The sequence below is a fragment of the Trichechus manatus genome, unplaced genomic scaffold (genome assembly GCF_000243295.1).
Source record: "Trichechus manatus latirostris isolate Lorelei unplaced genomic scaffold, TriManLat1.0 scaffold00068, whole genome shotgun sequence".
Lineage (NCBI taxonomy): Eukaryota > Metazoa > Chordata > Mammalia > Sirenia > Trichechidae > Trichechus > Trichechus manatus.
Genome location: NW_004444004.1, coordinates 13,870,409 through 13,890,880, shown reverse-complemented (window position 1 = coordinate 13,890,880; position 20,472 = coordinate 13,870,409). Strand labels below are relative to the sequence as shown.

General features: G+C 45.3%; 1 protein-coding gene across 5 annotated transcripts in view; it reads left to right on the top strand.

The window, feature by feature from the left end:
* Positions 1 to 217: 217 nt before the first annotated feature.
* SEPTIN6 (septin 6) overlaps positions 218 to 20,472 on the top strand; it is an 81,513-nt gene continuing 61,258 nt past the window's right edge. For 4 of the 5 annotated variants that reach the window (XM_023734496.1, XM_023734497.1, XM_004379825.2 and 1 more), the window contains exons 1-2: positions 218 to 508; positions 18,111 to 18,225. In XM_023734496.1, the coding sequence (XP_023590264.1) occupies positions 479 to 508; positions 18,111 to 18,225 (145 nt within the window). In that variant the 5' untranslated portion in view covers positions 218 to 478. Of the gene's footprint in view, positions 509 to 6,003; positions 6,084 to 18,110; positions 18,226 to 20,472 lie in introns of those variants that run through there. The other variant, XM_023734498.1, reaches the window with a different exon arrangement.

The following is a 20,472-nucleotide window of genomic DNA, read 5'->3' as shown; positions in this document are numbered from 1 at the left end:
TCAGCCGCCCAGCGGAGCGCAGAGGGGGCAAGGTCAGGGGCTCTCTCGCAGCCCCCGGGGTCTGGGGACTCTGGGATGTAAGGCGAGAGCAGGGGGTGTGACAATTCGCAGAGGTCGGGATGTACCACGGAGTCCAGCGGCGGGGGGGGCAGAGGACGTGGTCACCGAGGGGAGCCCCCGCTCCCCTTCGCCAAGGCCTGCGCCGGGGGCTGCAGGGAGAACCGGGACTCGGCTTTGGGAAGAGGGGCGGCACCCCCAATCCACCCCTCCTACCCCCTCCTTCTAGGGGGTGGGCGATCGAGGGAAGGCTGGGTCTGGAGCGGCGGCGTGGGGCCCCTCCCTGGCGCCTCCCTCCCTCCCCGGAGTTGGTCGCGCCCGAAGTGTAACACTTTCTCTTTGTCGGAGCAGCTCTGCTGTTTCCTGTGCGGTAGCTCCCGTTGCGGCGGCGCCGGTGGCAGCCCTGGCGGACGCAGGAGCGATGGCAGCCACCGACATAGCTCGCCAGGTGGTAAGTGCGGGGCTTGGGGGCCAGGGCAGGGGCAAGGGGCCTGGGCAGGGCCGCGGAGACCCGGCCTCCGCCACCGCCGCCGCGAGCAGGGCAGTGGGCAGCACCCAGGAGCCGAGGCCAGGCGGGACTGTTGCCGCCGGGGTCAGCGGCTCCGTCCCTCAGCCTGTCTCCGAGCCCGGTGGTGGTGGGCAGGTGGGGGGTTGGCAAGACTGCGGGCGGGCGGCGGGACTAGCATCGCGCTAGGAGCCGCAGTCGCCACCGCCGCCTCCCTCGCTGCAGCAGCGGCCCCGCTGCTGGGGCGTTGCCGAATGAATGGCCTCACGAGCCACCGAGCCCTCCAGGGCCCTGGCCCCCTGGCCTGGCTTCCTCAGACCTCTGAACCGCGCTCTTGCGCACAGCTGCCCACCCAGACCTGGGCCTCCTCCAGGAGAGGGGCACCCGGCTGGGGTTAGCCTGGGGCAGGAGGCGGTGAGTGGCGTGGGGGTCGAGGAGGTGACTGGCTGGTCTAGGGTTTCTCCATATGCATTACATATGTGACTGCGTCTGTGTGTGTGTGTGTGTGTGTGTGTGTGTGTGTGTGCGCGCGCGCGCGCGCGCGCGCGGTGTGTATGCACGCGCTCGCTCTTGTGCCTTCCCGGGAGAGCGACGGCGCCCGGGATCTTTCTGTGACCCTAGATGAGTCCGCCTATTTCTCTGAGTGTGTATTTGCGTGCTCCCCTCCATGGTGTGTGTCCGTGCTTCCGGACGCCTCTCTGCTTGTGCTGTGTGCCTCTGGGTCCCGTTTGTGTGTCGGGTGGGGTGCAGTTGGCAGGCCTGTAGGTGGCTGAGTGGGTATTTTGGCATTTTTCTGAGCACCTGATTGGGGTTTTGCGGGCCTCTGGGGGCTTGTCTCTGGTGCGTGTTCAGTGTAACTGGGCTGCTGTGCCAAAACCTGTGGAGCTGGCCTCTTTCTACGCGGACACAGGAAAATAAGTGCGACGCTAGCAAAATCAGGGAGGGCTGTCTCTCTTTATGTTGGCAACCGACTCTGGAAAAAAATCTTCATTTAAAAAACTGAAGTTTTCCAGCCTGGGATGTGCAAAGAGTTCACATTGAAGAGACCTGAGGCTGCATGTTTGTTTTTTTAGACCAGAAGTTTTGTCTAAAGGGAGGGGATGACTCCATTTGAGGGTATAGCCTTTCTATCCATGATTAACTGTTTGGGATTTTAAGAGGCGCACAATTACCAGCCCTAACGGGAGGGAGGAGAGTGAGATAGAGGTAGGTCAAATCCTGTGACACCAAATACTACTTGATGAACATCTCTGAAGCACAGAAAAAAAATTTTTAACCTTGTGGCTTGTTTCTTTAGGGAAAGGGTCCATGCAGTACAATTCCTGTGTGTGTGTATAAATATATCCATAGCCTCTAGGTATTTGATGTAATTAAAATTGATTTGCTTTCAAAACCTGAATCCATAATCTAGTAGTGTTATCTCTACCGGATATGTATGAATTCCTTCCACCCTCTTGTTCCTGTTTAGAAGGGCAGGGTCATTTCTTTGAAACCTCCCCCACCCCTAACAGCCCCCAGTACAGAGTCATGATGTGGAAGGACCAGGAGTAGGTAGGAGACAATTCTCTGTGATAATGGAATTTGAGAAAATTCTCCCCACCCTCCCTGGCCAAGATCGGCCCTGTAATACTTATTGCTTTAGTGTTTTGAGGACTCCCAGAGTGCTTTTCTGCTTCCAGTTACCTGCATTTTAGAGATGGCATAGCTTAAGTACAGGAATTAGTCTTCTAGATTACTCTTGTTCCATTCTTAGTGACCAAAAATGACACAAATGATTTTTCTTGTCAGCTAATGAATTTTCATCGATCCATCCAGACTTTCTCACCAGGTCCCTCTTGCCTGGAATAGGATTGCAAGACAGATGTTGCAAGGGGGAAGATTCCAGAAGGTTGTGTTTCACCTCAGGCACAACTCAGACAGTCTCCTTTGTTCTGCAGATGGAGGGGGCAGTTAGGGCCACTCGGTTCCACTTTGGTCTGGCTGGACTTGCCATTCTGTATGATGAAGAACATAATTGTATGCCAGATTCTAAAGCTGAAAGAGCAGCCCAAGCACTTGAGACCTTGTTATCGTGATAAGTGGGTTTCTGGGAAAACTGACGTCACTCTACATGCCCCCCTCCCCCCAACCAGTGAAGCTCTTGTTTATGTGTCGTTTGTCTCTGCTCTCCTTTGTGTCTGCATGAAGTTGTAATTCACCGGGGAAAGATGAAATTGACTCAAGAGACCTTGGATGTCTGGTTGCTGCTTGTTTCTTTTAAGGAACATGCACCCAGGGTTTGGGTAGAGAAGAGTAGAGAATAAACCTAAGTGTGCCTAGCTTAGTTCTTTTTAATGATCTCTGAGACATGGTGCTATGCATGTGAGTAGTGCCCTGGTATGTTTGTGTGTGTGGCACGGGTGCCCTTTCCAGAGTCAGCTGAGGATCACTATGGCTAGTAAGGTGATATTAGTGACTAAAACAGGACTTAGAATTGTTGAGCAGGGCCTATATTTGGGCATTGTCTTAGTTATCTAGTGCTGCTGCTATAATAGAAATACCACAAGTGGGTGGCTTTAACAAATAGAAATTTATTTCCTCACAGTATAGGAGGTTAGACTTCCGAATTTAGGGCGCTGACTCTAGGGGAAGGCTTCTTCTCTGCTGGCTCTGGAGGAAGGTCCTTGTCTCTTCTGAGCTTCTTCTGCTCCTGGGCGATCTTCATGTGGCTTGGCATCTCTCTTCCCCCATCTCTGCTCTCTGCTTGCTTGTTTAATCTCTTTTGTATCTCAAGAGATTGATTTTAAGACACATCCTACACTAATCCTATTAATTAACATAACAAAAAAAACCCACTCCCAAATGGGATTATAAACCACAGGTTTAAAAAAACCCAAAACCAAACCTGTTGCCGTGGAGTTGATTCCAAATGATAGCAACCCTATAGGACGGAGTAGAACTGCCCCACCACAGATATAGGGGTTAGGATTTACAACACATATTTTGGGGGGACACAATTCAATCCACAGCAGGCATGCGTGCAACTTGGAAGTTCAGCTCTTGAACTGAACATAATACAATCCTATTTGAATGAACACCACAAAGAATTCTGTATGACTAAGTTATTTCTACATTGTGTCCATGAGTGTTTGTTTAATTGACTGATATGTGTCCAGCACTTTGGCTAACCTTTGTCAACTCTACCAAAAAAAAAAAAAAAAAGTAGAAGACCCAGTTCCTAGCTTTCAAGCTTATGGTCTAGTTGGAGAGATAAATTGTGGACACTATGAAATAACCAGAAAACTATAGAAGATTCTTGGGAAAACCCCTTCCCCACCTCCTTCCCCGCCATGAGGTAGCTTGGGCTGCTATTAATATACACTCAGGGAGTTTACATGACTTGTTCAAGGTAAGCTAGTGAGGCACAGTGCAGGCCCAGATGCTGCATCTCCTGGCTCTTGCACTCAGCTGTTCCTTTCAGTGTTGCATTTTAGGGTACAGTCTGTAAGTGCTGGCCCACAGAAAGAAAGTCTGATTCTGGCTTTACCCAATTTCACCTGGTGAACAAAGATGCTTTCTCCAGTGGCAATCCAGGTAATGCTCTTTCTCCCTAATGAAAGAACTTGCATGGGCTAGCTTTGCCCTACAAGGAACTTTGCATGAGCAGAACTTGCAAGTGCTCCAGGTACCAGACTACAGGTGGGGAGAGGATTGCTGTTGCATTCTGGTCTTGCTAGTATATGGCAGTTACCCTCTGAGTTCCCCTTGAAGCTCCCTGATTCAGCGATCCCTATATCCCAAAGCAGGGAAAACAAAACCCCAATATTCATCCACACATCTACTGGGGATACAGCACTGGAGAGTATATGGGTGATCATTATACTATTTTCAAACTTTTCTGTGTGTTTGAAAGTTTTCAAAATAAGAAGTTGGGGAAAAATTACAATGTTTCCCAAATGCACATGGTCCCTTCCATCAAGGAGTTTACAGTCTAGTGGTGGAGGCAGACACAAATAACTATATAATTGCGATAAGTGCTGTAAAGGAGAATTACTGTCTACTATGAGAGCGCATTACAAGGGGACCTAATCCAGCAGTGGATGGGGGTAGTGGGTGTCAGGAAAGCCTTCCTGAGGGCTTCAAATAGGAAAAGGGTAGGTGTGAAGATGGGTGAGAACTCACTTCTGCTACTGGGTTGGGAACATTTCATTTGCTAATTCACCACTTTTATTTTCATTCATTCCTCCAACATATATTTATTAGGCACGGACTCTGCCAGGCCCTGTGCCAGATTCTGGGGATATTGTGGTGGCCAAGGCATGCAGGAACTCTGCCCTCTCAGACCTTCCAGATGCGAGGCAGAAATAAGCCCTGTTTCCTCTTTACATCGTAAATCCTGGAAATGTGATTGTTAGCAGTGTTATTATTACAAAACTGCATTACAGCAGAGAGATTAGTCTGTATAGTATAATGAGATTTTGATCTGCAGTCAGGTGCATGGATTTACTTTGTGAAGTCCCTGCTGTAAATTTTCTATTAATTGCTGGCTTTGTTACCCAGCACGGCCCCTCCCTTTGTGTGCTGTAAGGGAGCAAACCCGTTGCACTAGCCTGAGCAAAACTAATTAGGAAGATGAATCCTCTGGAAAAAAGTATTCCAAAACTAAATAGGACTGATTTCTGGACTTACCTGGGTTTCTGTATTATCAGAACCGTGGTTTATTGTTAGCATGAACAATTGAGATGGGCTTTTAGTTGCATGGGAGACTGTGGGTGGTGCAAATGGTTAAGCGCTGACTACTAACCTAAATGTTGGTGGTTCAAACTCACCCAGAGGTGCCTTGGAAGAAAGGCCTGGCTTCCAAAAGGTCATAGCCTTGAAAACCCTGTGGATAAATGTAACATGTTTATTTCAGTGATCTCAAAATGCTTCCAGCCGTATGATTTTATTTTCCCAAAGAGCTTCCTGGACAAGTATGATTTTTCTCTTCGTTTTATGGGTGCAGAGAGACCAAGTGACTTAGTCCAAAGTGTTATTGCTGGTCAGCAGATGTAACAGTGAAACACCTATCAGATGGCACAGATTCATTCTGGTTTTAATTTGTCAAACCCTGGCCTTTTCATGATGTTTCTAAGAAATAAAAATTCTGCCACAGTCCCTCTTACCCGTCTTCCCTCTGCACCCGTCCCCCAGCACACCCATAGGGGTCAGGGAAAAGGATACTTGGGTGCTCTGGAGGCTCTGGGATGTGAAGAAGATTCTCAGATGAAATCCAAGATAGTGTAGTCACGGGCTGTGTGGGTTTTCTTTTTCTTTTTCTTTTTCCCATATTGCTTTAAATAAAACTCTCGGAGCCACCAGCCATGTAATGATGGATTATTTTAAGTAACAACTGGAGGGGGAGCAGCATGAATTAGAAACACAGACCCTTCCTCCTCAGTTTGGCAGGACGAGGCTTCTGCTGCTGGGATTTGAAATCGTGGGTTTCTCTGCTGCCTGCGCAAAGGAAGGAGGCCACATGCTCAGGAGGGGGAGAAATAATGTTATCCTGTTCTTCAGTGTCTTCTCATTAGAGGCAGCCATCTGCTGAATTATGCAGTGTTCTCTCAGCCGGCCCGGTCGTCCGTTCCACTCGCTTAAAGGTGACTGGGGAAAAGATTTGCAGGCCTTCTCAGGGACAGGACTCAGAGCGCTGGTTTCTTGTCCTGTCAGGGCCCTCTCTGACCCCTAATGAAGGCCCTGGGGTAACAGGAGCAGACCTCTGCTTTCACAGCCCTGATGAGCTGTGAGGTAGTGTTGGGTTTCCTTCTATGGCAGAGGCCCCCAGCTCTGAACACTGGCTCTGAAGCAGGAACTGGGGTGTTTTTTTTTTGTTTTTTTTTTTTTTTTTTTTTTTCAGATCCGCATTAAACGAGACCAGATGGAGGCAGAGGCAAATTCAGGCTCCCTAGAGGGCAGTTGGGTAGTCACCCAGAGGCCTGTGGGTAAACCTTTTTTTTTTTTTTTGAGCAGAATAGAGATAACAATAGCCAGAACACCTAGAAACACTGTTTAAATAGCCTAGCTTGAGGAAAATTTTTCAAACTTTTGTGGGAAAGTTGACTCACTCTAAGCAGGGGTTGCCCCTAGCCTGAGGTGGAGGTATTTTATCTAGATTCCAACCTGATGGGTTAAAACCCACTGCTGTGCAGTTGATTCCAACTCATAGCGACCCTATAGGACAGAGTAGAACTGCCCCATAGGGTTTCCAAGGTTGTAATCTTTTTTTTTTTTTAAGTATCAGACTTTTGTTTTAAGATTTTTTTTATTGTACTTTAGGTGAAGGTTTACAGAACAAATAGTTTCTCATTAAACAGTCAGCACACATATTGTTTTATGACATTGGTTAACAACCCCACGACATGTCAACACTCTCCCTTCTCGACCTTGAGAACCTTTTTTTTGAGAAAATATACATAGCCAAAGTTACACCATTTCGAAAGTTTCTACGTGTACAATTCAGTGACATCAATTACATTCTTCCAGTTGTGCTGCTATTCTCACTAACCTTTTCCAAATTATTCCATCACCATTATCTTCAACTCACTATCCCCTAGGCTTCCCACGAAACCTTTCGAGTTGCTGTTGTCAAGTTGATCTCACAGAGATAATTTTTTTTTTGTACCTTAGATGGTTTGCAGAACTAATAGTTTCTCATTAAACAGTTAGTACACATATTGCCCTATGACAATGGTTAACAACCCCACGACATGTCAACACTGTCCCTTCTCAACCTTGGGTTCCCTAACAACAGCTTTCCTGTCCCTTCCTGCCTTCTAGTCCTTGTCCCTGGACTGCTGTGCCTCATTAGTCCTGTTTTGTTTTATGAGGCCGTCCAGTCCCCAGCTGAACGGTGAACTTGGGGAGGGGCTTCACCACTGAGGTAAAAGGGTGTCCGGGGGCCATACCCTCAGGGTTTCTCCAATCTGTCAGGCCCGTAAATCTGGTCTTTTTAAAAAAGTTTTTTTTTATTGTACTTCAGGTGAAGGCTTACAGAACAAACAGTTTCTCATTAAACAGTCAGTGCACATATTGTTTTATGACATTGGTTAACAACCCTACGACATGTCAACCCTCTCCCTTCTCAACCTTTTATTTATTTATTTATTTTTGGTGAAAATATACATAGCCAAAGATACACCACTTCAAAAATTTCTACATGCACAGTTCGGTGACATCCATTATGTTCTTCCAGTTGTGCTGCTATTCTCACTTTAGATGAAGGTTTACAGAACAAAATGGTTTCTCATTAAACAGTTACTACAAATGTTGCCCTATGACAATGGTTAACAATCTCACAACACATCAACAATATCTTTACTCAACCTTGGGTTCCCTATCACCAGTTTTCCTGTCCCCTTCTGCCTTCTAGTCCCAAGGCTGTAATCTTTAAGGAAGCAGAGTGCCATATCTTTCTTCCACAGAGCAGCTGGTGGGTTCAGACCACAGACATTTCGGTTAGCAGCCTAGCGCTTTTACCAGTGTGCCAACGGGTTAGGTGGGCCCATTAGCCCCAGGGCTCTTGAGCAGAGCTAGGGAGTGGCCAGGCCCAGGCCTAGGGTAGAGTCAGTAAAGAGGGAGATGGGAGAGAGAAGTGGGAGAGTGAAGGAGACGGGAACCCAAGCCTCTTCAGGGCATCCACTGCCTCATTTGCCTTCTGTGGGCCCGAGCCGCCTTGCTGAGCCTACACGGTTTTGGATGGTATACCCTGACCCTTCTGCCTCTGATGAGCATCGCTACAAGCCTGATGTCCTGGAATTTTAGCAGCAGAAAGAAGTATATCTGCCACTTGAGTCAAATTTTCCATTTGAGAGTGGCAGTCTGGTTGTCAGGGGCCTAGGTCCTAGCACCACTCTCTGCCACTAAATGACTGTGTGACTGGAGAAAAGTCACTTCCTGTCTCTCAGTCTGTTTCCCCTTTTGTAAAACGAGCAGGTTGGATTAGGTGATCTTTAAAGGTGTTTCCAGCTCTAACATTACACGGTTCTTATGTTTTCCTTGTTCTCCAGCCTAATTTCTTTTAGGTCCTTGCCTGCTGCTGCTTCCGAGTGGGGTGGCAGTATTGAACTCCACCCTTTCCCTGCTTAAACTCCCTGAGCTGGGTGGAGAGAGTTGTAGAGAAGGCAAGTCTGTGCTTTTAGCTCAGCAGGGTGCCTGTAAGTGGAATAGCAGCAACCTTCAGATACTGTCTATCCTTGTAGGTGTATATGGCCAGTGTGTTCCTATAAGGGTACCTGAGAGCTGAATTTTCGTCTATTGAATCCCATTTTAAATGCAACAGGAGAGCTGGCTATTTAATGGAATCCTGCTGTGAAGCCTTTTATCGAATGAAAAGCCACCGTAGAGTTTATCTGGTATATTAAAATCCAGATTTTTATCTACTGGATTTGCCAAAAATGGGTCTTCCTTCTCTTTGGTAAGGATAGGGTCCCCTAAGTTTCTCTCCTACTGAAGGGCATTTCTGAGGCCCCTTCGGGTGCTGTCACTTTTGCAGGCCTTATCTCTCCTTGGAACTATTAAAAAAAAAAGTTGCCATTGAGTCGATTCTGACTCATGGCGACCCCATGTATGTCAGAGTAGAACTGCACTCCATAGGGTTTTCAATGACTGATTTTTCAGAAGTAGATTGCCACACCTTTCTTCCAAGGCACCTCTGGGTGGACTCACTGCCAACCTTTTGATAAGCAGCTGAGTGCATTAACCGTTTGCACCACGCAGGGGCTCCTCTCTTTGGAAACGGACCCAAATATCTCTCTCGGTACAGGGCATTGGAACTACTCTGTTTCCTGTCAGCCTGGGTTAATTGGCACTAGGGAAATCCTGATGTTTGACGTGTTGGTTGGGTGCGTTGTTTTTTTTTTTTTAACCTCTGGGAACTTATCAGTGCCTTTGTGATTCTTATGTCTGATAATGCAGTAGCATCCATCCACTCCTCTGACAATATTGGAGGTACCAGATGGGGCCAGCATTCTGATTGTTTCATCGCGATTTTTTTACTATGTCTTTCAGGATATATGATTTGACTTCTGGTTCACATGAATCTGTAAAATTAGTTATACGATAAACCAACAAAAACCAGTTGCCATCAAGTCCATTCTGACTCATGGCGACCCCATGTGTATCAGAGTAAAACTATGTTCCTTAGGGTTTTCAGTGGCTGTGACCTTTTGGAAGCAGATCACTAGGCCTTTCTTCTGTGGTGCTTCTGGGTGGACTTGAACCTCCAACTTTTCCATTAGCAGCTGAGCGTGTTAACTGTTTGCACCACCCAGAGACTCCATTTATATTAGGGTTTTATTGTATTATTGGTAAAATATATTTTTTAATATAACATAAGCCAAACACCCAAAAGCCGAGTACTCTGATTAGCTAAATTTTCTGGTTTCTGTGTGTAAAGCATGTTTTTTGGTTGTAGCTGAAGATTTTTAAAAAATATCTAAAGCCATTTTGCTGCCTAGGAAAGTATTATTAAAAAGAAAATACTTCTTTTTATTACAAACATAAAACATGCCTACTGTAGAAAACTTGAAAAACACAGAAAAGCAACATCACGTACAACCCCTCCACCCAAAAGTAACCGCTGTCATCATTTTGGTGTATATTCTTGCATTTTTTTAAAAAAATGCATATATACTTTTTAGCCCATCATTGGGATAATCCTGTATGTACAGGGTTTTTTCTCCCCTTGCTTACAGGGAGCATTTTCCCATGGCATTTAATATTCCTAGAAAACATTTTCATCTGCTACTTAATATTCCATTGTGCATCATTGGACTGATTAATTGATTTTGATCGTTTTGAAGGTTTGCAGGGCCTGTCAGAGATCAGTATTCAGGGCTGGGGATGGAGAAAGGGAAGGTGTGAGACTGGGTCCACCAGAAGTGACTGACGAGGCTGCTGAAGGTTATCCTAGTTCAGTGTTTTGGTCCTTTCCAAGCATTTTGTTGCAAAAGGCCAGAGGAGAAAGTTTGGGGAAAGACCAGTCATGGGCAATGAGTTCCAAACTTTTTCCTTCGGGCTCGTCCTTCAGAATGACAGCTACCAACTTAGCCATCCTAGTGTTTGATGGAGGCAAGAAATTCTTGACTGATGCAGATGCCTCAAATACTGTTTGCTTACTATTACCACAAAGGTTGGACAAGGGAGGGAGGGGGAGGGGAGGCAGGGTTTGCTTACTTGGGTGCTTAGGGGACTCTTTATTTTCAGAATAACGACAATGGGAGAAAGAGAGTCACAGCTGGAACCACCGTAACTCAAACACGAACCTTACGAATATTCAATTAAAAACGAAATTGTTGTGTCCTCAGGGGAGGAGGCGGAAGAGAAAGAGAGCAGTGTTTCTGCTTGTGATATGAAATGTGGTATAACGTATTTCAAAACCGCAGGTGACTGCAGATGAGGAGAAAACAGGAAATGTAATTGGGGAGGGGCGTGGGGGCTCTCCCAATTCTCAGGAGCACTCTTTCATTTCGCCTTCCTTTTAGCTTCTCTCAGACTCTTGCATTCTAATTACCCCTGCTGCAAAGCTGAGTAAGAAATCTCGTTTCTTATATTAAAAACATTTTTAAATTGCACAGCTAATACGTGAATACATTCATGCTGTAAAAGAATCAAACAATACAGAAGCATACTGACTACCCCCTCCCACCCCGACTAAGCCCCTATTTCCATTCCTCTCCCCTGAGGTAGCCACAGTTCTTAGTTTGGTGGATATCTTTTCATGCCCCTTTCTATGCACTCACATACATTTATGTGCAAATACACATACATAGACCTTTTTTGCATATACGGGCTCTATACTGTGCCTATTGTTCTATAACTTCTTTTTTCTACATTATAACATGTCTTGGAGATAGTCACATCAGTACACATAAATCTACTGCATTCTTCTTAATGGCTGCAGAATATTCCAGAATATGCATGTACCACAACTTAATATTTTCCTATTGCCATATAGTATTTTCGTATTGACATATCAGTTGTTTCCAGTTTTTTAGTATTATAAAAAATGCTGTAATGAATTTCCTCATACATAGATCTTTGTACAGATATGTGAGTTTCTGTAGAGTAGATTCCTAGAGAGGGTTGCAGGGTTATAGGAAATGGGCAGTTAAAAATTTTGGTGAGTGTGGCCTTTCTAGCATCTCAGGTCAAGCCTCAAACACGGCACCACCTGCTACTCAAGATGGCAACTTGCGGTTTTAGGGTTGGACATGCTGGGCCAAGTTGCCAGGTCCATGTCCTCTTGAGCATGCTGTAGTGCAGGGAACATTCAATGATCTGCATTCAAAGTAATGAGGACCTCAATTAATTAGGCCACTTTAAAGAGAAAGAGAAACAAGATAACATACCAGGGATTTAGTGAGGGAGGAGGGAAGAAACTTCCAGAGGCTGTCCTGGGGTCAGTGTACATTCTGTGCAATATCTTGTCCTTTTTTTCCCTCTACGCCTTTAGCTCTGAACAATGAGGACTGTTATTCATAATGACGACCTTGACATCATGTAAGATTTATCAAAGCATGAGTGAATGGTGCTCGCTAGACAGGATTTCCTAAAGCAGGAACTATACAAACAGAGCCTTTGAAGCTTTCTCTAGTACAAGGTTGAGAAAAAAGTTTGCTGCTTGAAAGATAAATTTTGATTAGCAAGAAAAACCCAGTAACCAGATCTCGTGTCTCCTAGTCTCCAAACATGTCAGTCGATGTAGGTGTATCAGACACTGGGTAGATACAAAAGAAATAAGAGTTCTGGAAGTCACCAGTGGCCCTCTGTAATTCCTCTTGACTTCTCCCTTGGGCTCTGATGGTGGAAAACTATTGGATATTCTCCTACTTTTCTGATCTTTTTCCCCTCTTGGCAGAATCTTTCCCCATTTCTTAACCCATTGCCGTAGAGTCGATCCCGACTTATAGTAACCCGAAAGGATGGAATAGAACTGCCCTGTAGGGTTTCCAAGGCCGTAATCTTTATGGAAGCAGACTGCCACATCTTTCTCCTGTGGAATGCCTGGTGGGTTTGAATCGCTGACCTTTCAGTTAGCAGCTAAGCACTTAACCACTGAGCCACCAGGGCTCCCATTCCTTACTTGTAGGCATTTCCTGCACTTAGTCCTTTGCTTTTCTCTATTGATACTGCGTCTTGAAGAATGCATCCAGTGTCATACCTTTCACTCCTAAATTTATATCTCCATTCTGAGTTTTCCCTGAGCCTACAATTCCCATATTGCTAACTACTGACTGGATTTCTTCTTCTCCTGTATAGCTCACCACAAAATCAAAATTATGTTATTTTCTTTAATATATAAAATGTTTTTACAAATCCAGAAGAAAAAGACAAACACCCATTTTTTAAAAAAGACAGGAATAGGCAACTCACATATACATACACAATACACATATACAGTTGAACTGTGGGGGAAAAAGCTCCCTATAAGTAGAAAAATGCGAATTAAATATGATGCCAGTTTTCAATGATTACAATGGTTTAAAAAGCCTATGAATCTCAGTATTGGTATAAATATGGGTAAACAGTCACTTTCATACTGGTAGTAGAAACATAAATTTGTACTATTTTATGTTGAACGATATGTCATTGTGTAACAAAGTCTGTGTACCAAAAATTCTCACAAGTGGACCAATAGGCAACGTCATGATAAATGGACAAAAGATTGAAGTTGTCAAGGATTTCATTTTACTTGGATCAACTCCCATGGAAGCAGCAGTCAAGAAATCAAACGACATACTGCACTGGGCAAATCTGCTGCAAAAGATCTCTTTAAAGTGTTCAAAAGCAAAGATGTCACTTTGAGGACTAAGGTGCACCTGACCCAAGCCACGGTGTTTTCAGTCACCTCATATGCATGTGAAAGCTGGACAACGAATAAGGGAGAGCAAAGAAGAATTGATGCCTTTGAATTATGGTGTTGATGAAGAATATTGAATATACCATGGACTGCCAGAAGAACTTAACAAGTCTGTTTTGGAAGAAGTACAGCCAGAATGCTCCTTAGAAGCAAGGATGCTGAGATTTCCTCTCACGTACTTCGGACACGTTATCAGGAAGGACCAGTCCCTGGAGAAAGACATCATGCTTGGTAAACTAGAGAGAGGGACACTGAAAAAGAGGAAGACCCTCGACGAGATGGATTGACACAGTGACTGCAATGATGGGCTCAAACATAGCAACCATTGTGAGGATGGTGCAGGACCAGGCAGTGTTTTGTTCTGTTGTACATAGGGTCACTATGAGTTGGAACCAGCTCGACGGCACCGAACAACGACGCAATTCACACCAAAGTCTTTAAATCAAATGTGTATGTCCTTGGACCCAGCAGGCTTTAATTATAGGAATTTATCTTAAGGAAATAATCAGAGATATATGCAAACATTTACAAACAAGAGTTGTTACTTAAGATGTTGAAACATTGGATATGTCTAGCAGTAGAGGATTGGTTAGGAAAATATTGTAAATTTCTACAATGGAATGCTATGTGGCCAATAAACTTGTTTTAGAAGTATACCTAATTACTCAAAATGTAAGTATTAAGTGTAAATTCAGGTTATGAAAAGGGATATACAGGAATATACCTATTTTATTTTAAAAAGTATATAGACTGGAGGGAAATACATATAAATATTAAGAGTAATTATCTCTGCAAGTAATATTATGGGTGATTTTTATTTTCTCCCTTATAATTTTCCATATGTTCCAAAATTTATACAGTGAACACTGATTATTTTTATAAAATAAAAACCTGATAAGTGCAATTTTTTAAGTAATGTGCAAAACAAAAAACCAAACCAGTTGCCTTTGAGTGAATTCCAACTCACAGCAACCCCATGCGTTGCAGACTAGAACTGTGCACCATAGGGCTTTCATGGCTGTGACCTTTTGGAAGTAGATGGCCAGGGCTTTCTTCCAAGGTGCTTCTGGGTGAGTTTGAAGCACCAGCCTTTCAGTTAGTAGTGTAACAGTTAGCCGTTTGTGCCAACCAGGGACTCCTTTTTAGTAAAAGCTTATTTAAAACCAAACTCCTCAACTTCCCCGCTAAATAAGCTCCCTTTCCTGGCTTCCTTCTTCCTATCCATGGTGCAGTCGGCTTTGATTGCACCCTCACCCCGTCTACCCAATCACTCACTGAGTCCCATCCCTTCTTTAGGAGGTCTCTCCAATTTGTTCCTCCATTACCTGTCCCAAGTCAGGTCATTTCACTTCAACCAGCATTTATTGTCACAGTGCCTGGATGTCATTCTGCCCCTAGTCTCTCTTTCCACCAATAAATCAAGCATCCTGAAGCTGGAATGATCCTTCTAAAACACCACCTTATCCTGGCCGTCCCCTCTCAAAATACTCAAAATCCCCTAAACCCCCTTGCCTAGGGAATAAAGCCTGCTATTTAGGGCGCTTTACAGCACTGTGATGAGGGCAATGGTGGTTCAGTGATGGAATTCTCGCCTTCCATGTGGGAAACCCATGTTTGATTCCTGACCAATGCACCTCATGCACAGCTACCACCTGTCTACAATCCTAAACAGGTTTCAGCGGAGCTTCCAGACTAAGATGGACTAGGAAGGAAGGAAGGCCTGGCAATCACTTCCCAAAATCAGCCAGTGGAAACCCCAGGGATCACAGTGGTGTGATCCCATTGTGCATAGGGTAACCATGAGTCAGAGGCTGACTCGATGGCAGCTGACAACAACAACAGCACTGTACTAGGTAGGAGAGAATGGTGGGCACATGGGAGGTGCTTGGTAAGTTTCTGACACTGAAGTAAGAATAAGATGTGGAGCGCTCCCCGCTGCCCTCCACCGTCTTCAGTTTGAAAATTCCCTTTCCTCTCCTTTGGCACTTGGGTCAGAGGCTTTGGAGCACTTGAAGTTTCATGTTGCTGAATTTGGAGACAGGAAGAGACAGCAGGGGCGATAAAATGTGGCTCAGGAAGCCTCAACCCTGGGTCCATCCTAATTTCCGTAGGAGGCTCCACTGAGAAAGCATATTGGCTCTTAAGTGCCCGTCTCCTCTGCAATGGTGAGGACCAAGAACCATCAGTGAGAATCTTGCATCTTACTTTGCTTGCTTTAATAAAAAGAAGAAGGGAAAAGAGGGAGAGGGGGTAGGTGTAAAACAAAGCCCTGAGTGATGTGGACCACTCATGAAACTCAGCTGTCTTCAGGTGCCCTGACTGAAGGATGGCATACGGCCGTCTGTCAAGAATGCTGCACTGGGAGTGTGGGCGGGAGATGTGTGAGGGTAATGAACTTGCCAGATGGCAGTCGCCAACACCAGCCCTGTCATTCTTGGAGGATTGGATGACGCCATTGGGAGTGGGATCCCAAGCTGGGTGAAGAGGCTATCTGGGAACGAGTTCTGTCAGCTGCTGAGAGGCTCCCCGCCACCCCACCCTAGTCCCTTTAGTGTCAAAGTGTACCCTTATTATGGACATAGTCGAAAAGCGGATCCAGTCCAGTGGAAGCTCAGCCTGAGGATATTGGCTTAGGCCTCCTGGCACTAACCATGCCCTTCTTGGATTGCTCTTGGCAATGACTACGGAATTCTTGGTGCCGCCCCACCCAACAGAAACCCTCACTCATTTCATAGTCCACTCCTCATGTCTAGCTCTGTTGTCTCCAGCTTCCCTTCTCCTTTCCTCGCCCCATGGAGGTTGGCAGTTGGCAAGTGTCTTGAGTACATGCAGGCCCCTTTTGTCCTCCCCTCCAGCTCCTTGGAAGCCTGCCCCAATTTGAGACGATCACTGTTTTGTGAAGCCATTAACAAAAAGAAGCTTTGGGACCTTGCAGGCAAAGCAAAGGCCCTGTGCTTTCCAGGGCTGGGAGTGGCTTGGCTGACCCCTATGGAATCAAGGGAACCAGAGGAAGCATGGCAGCAGCTCTCTTAGCTAGAGGGAGCCACAAGTATTCCATGTCATTAAGTGTCAGTTCGGAGGTCTGAGTGGAAGGATCACCTCACAGTGCAATAATAATGATGGGCTCAAGCCTAACAACGATCCTGAGCATGGCAAAGGACCAGGCAGTGTTTCGTTCTGTTGTACACAGGGTTGCTACGAGTCGGAACTGACTTGACGGCACCTAACAACAGCTGTTCGATTCTCAGCCAACGTGCCTCAAGTGCAGCCACCACCCGTCTGTCAGTGGAGGCTTGTGTGTTGCTATGATGCTGAACAGGTTTCAGCGGAGCTTGCAGACTAAGATGGACTTAGGAAGAAAGGTCTGGTGATCTACTTCTGAAAAATCAGCGAATGAAAACCCTATGGATCACAAAGGTCTGATCCCACTGGGCATGCGGGTCACCATGAGTCAGGGGTCGACTCCACGACAACTAATAACAACCGCAACTGTTGATTGAATGCTTACTACATGCAAGGCACCGTGCTGAACACCTGAGGAACATTGTCTTATACAATCCTCACATCAGTTCTGTGAGGCAGGAACTGCTAGTTGCTGATTTTATGGATGGGGAAACTTTGAGAAGTAAAGTAATTTCCATGAGGCCATAGGGCCAGAAGGTGGTAGAGGTGGGACTCGAATTCAGGCCTGCCTGATTTCAGAGCCTATGCTCTTAATCTCTACCCTCTACCACCTTTATAGATCCCCAAAATGTCCTCAAGAGAGGACTGATTACTTTTTAAAGTCTTTTTGTAATATTTACTGAACATTTGCGTGTGTATCGGTCATTATGCTAAGCTAACCATTGTATCTATCAGTACATTTAATTCTCCCAATCACCTCTAAGATCCAAACCAAACCAGTTGCCATTGAGTCAGTTTTGACTCATGGTGACTCCATGTGTGTCAGAGTAGAACTGTGCCTCCTAGAGTTTTCAATGGCTGATTTTTTTGTAAGTAGATTGCCAGAACTTTCTATCACATGCTTCTGGGTGGACTCGAATCACCAACCTTTCAGTTAGCAGCCCAAGCGCGTTAATGTTTGCACGTGTAAGATAGGTAATATTATTATCCATATGACAGGCGTAAGGAGCCCTGGTGGCGCACTGGTTAAGCTCTTGGCTGCTAACAAACAGGTTGGCAGTTTGAACCCACTCAGCTGCTCTGTGGGAGAAAGACCTGGCCATCTGCTTCCATAAAGATTACAGCCTAGAAAACCCTATGGGGGCAGTTCTACTCTGTCACATGGGGTTGGAATCGACTTGACGGCACCCAACAACAATGACAGATGCCGAAGGAAACTGAGTCTCAGAGATGTTACCCAGCTTGTTAGTGACTGAGTCAAGATCTCACCCAACTTGTGCCCCTCATCTCCTGACTTCACCCTCCTGCCCTTATAAGCCCCCTCTGTAGTGTGCGCTATCTGGAGCTATGATGAAGTTCATTATTGAGCCTAGAGGTTGCCTGTACCCAGGAATCCATGATTTCCAAGCTTTGGAGTGGGGAGTGGCTGAGGGAAGAGATGACACATCGGGCTTAGGTGGGTGTTACTTCCTAGGATGGAGAGTGAGACCCAGACGCCTTTTAAGCACATTTTCATTTTCTCCCCTCCCTCCCCTTTCAAATTAGGGTGAAGGTTGCCGAACTGTCCCCCTGGCTGGACACGTGGGGTTTGACAGCTTGCCCGACCAGCTGGTGAATAAGTCAGTCAGCCAGGGCTTCTGCTTCAACATCCTGTGCGTGGGTGAGTATTTCCATAGCAGGAAATTCTATTACAGAATATGGATCCTTAATGGCTGGGTGTGGCTTTGCAGGTAATTAGGTTAAATAGCAGGTCATTCTGATCTATTTGCAAGAATGTTTTCCCCCTCTTCTTCTTTTATCCCTCTGCTCGCTTTTGTAAGCAGCTGGCTGTAATTACGTTTTTTCCCTGTCTGGGCCAGAATGTGGGGACAGAACTTGGGGGAAACTGAGCCGGTTGAGACCCAGTGGAAATTTCGTAAGAGAGCTGGCTGGCTCCACTACTGCCGTCAAGTTCATTTTGACTGCAGAAAACAAGAGCCAGGCCAGAATTAGGAGGGAGGTAGTGACTGAGGAAAGATGCCTGCTCACCAGCTGTGGCCAGTGGGTTGCGTCTGTCTGTTTTCTCGGCAGCTCTGCTATGCTTGGTACAGCTGGAACTCAATCGCAGGGACCTGTAAGAACCACGTCTTAGTCGCCTCTATGTCTCTTCAGCACAAAAAGACTTCAATAATGTTTGTGAAATGAATGAATGAGTTAGCCCCACAGTAACCACTTATTGAGTTGGAATCGACTCGATGGCAACTAACAACAATAACATGCTTTTCAAACACATTCCCACATTGGCTCTTTTGGTCTTTAACCAGGACTGTGAAGAGAGCAGAGTATTATTCGTATCCCCATGGAACAGATGGAGACCCAGAGACTTGGGGACGATAAGGAATTTACCTGAGGCAACACGGACTAAGTGGTAGAGCCATGACAAGGAGCCAAGTTTGGCTGACCCCTTATCTCTCCCACTGCTTCTCTAACTGCTGCCAGCGACATTGCTGGAGAACACGAAAGCACTTTGGAAACTGTCAAGCACCAACCAAACAAATATGAGGGACAGCAGGGGACAGCAGTTCCTTGACATTCTTTTTTTTTTTTTTTAACAGTAGGAGGTATTTATTTATTTATTATTTTATTGTTGTAGTTTAAGTGAAGGTTTACAATTCAAGTTAGTCTTTCATACAAAAATTTATACATACATTGTTATGTGACCCTGGTTGCTCTCCCTATACTGTGACAGCATGCTCCCCCTTTCCACCCCTGATTTCCTGTGTCCATTCAACCAACTCTTGTCCCTTTTTGCCTTCTTATCTTGCCTCCGGACACAAGCTGCCCATTTAGTCTCATGTATCTACTTGAGCTAAGAAGAACACTTTTCACAAGTATCATTTTATGTTCCATAGTCCAGTCTAATCTTTGACCTTGACATTCTTTAAGAATCTCTCCTGAGGCCTTGAAAATCCCAAATTTGCAAACTCAATCATAGCATATAATTGTCACCATACAGTACAGGAGAGCATACCTGCACAGTTTCAGCGACCCCTTTCTGAACATAAATGATTATATAAATACCACAATAAAGTTAGTTTTCACACTGGCAGGAACACTCGAACACTTTTGCTAATTGCCTTTTCTTATTTTCTTATTTCTGTATAGAGCGTGTAGGGGACTCTTTCACATTGTAGATCTGAACCACCACTAAATTGGGTATTTCACTCCTTAATATATGCTAAAACTCTGTGTTCTCACTAAAGTCATTCATTTTCTTGGACTCTATTTTCTTTTCTCCTCCAAAGGAGCCCTGGTGGCGCAGAGGTTAAAGTGATGGACTGCTAACCAAAAGGTTGGCAGTTCAAAACCACCAGCAGCTCTGCAGGAGAAAGATATGTGGCCGTCTGCTTCTGTAGAGATTTACAGCCTTGAAAACGTTATCGGGTCGCTATGAATCGGAATCAACTCAACAGCAGTGGGTTTTTGGTTTGGTCCATCCACAGCATTCTTTTCCAGATCATTTTCTGTAGGAGAGTCACTACATACTCAAGGACAAGTAGAGAACAACAAAGCCACTTCTAAATTTGGGTGACGGCCAGTCAGTCAGCTAGCTAGGCTCACTCACTAGTAAGTGACTCACTCCTACACACCAGCTTTGGAGCCTATAAAATGAAATTATATGCTTCCCAAATTCACATGTCATAGACCTTAGCGTCCAGAGCTAGGCTGTTTACCCTTCAAATGCCCAAAGTCTACTCATGGTCATGATCAGGTGCTATTAGGAGAGGGATACAAAATAAATAAAAGTCATGGTGATCAACATCAAGATTAAATGCTATTATAACCAGTGTTAGCACTGCCAAAGCTTGCTTTAACTAACAAGATCTCCAATCTTCAGCTGATAGTCAACTTATTTCACATTATATAT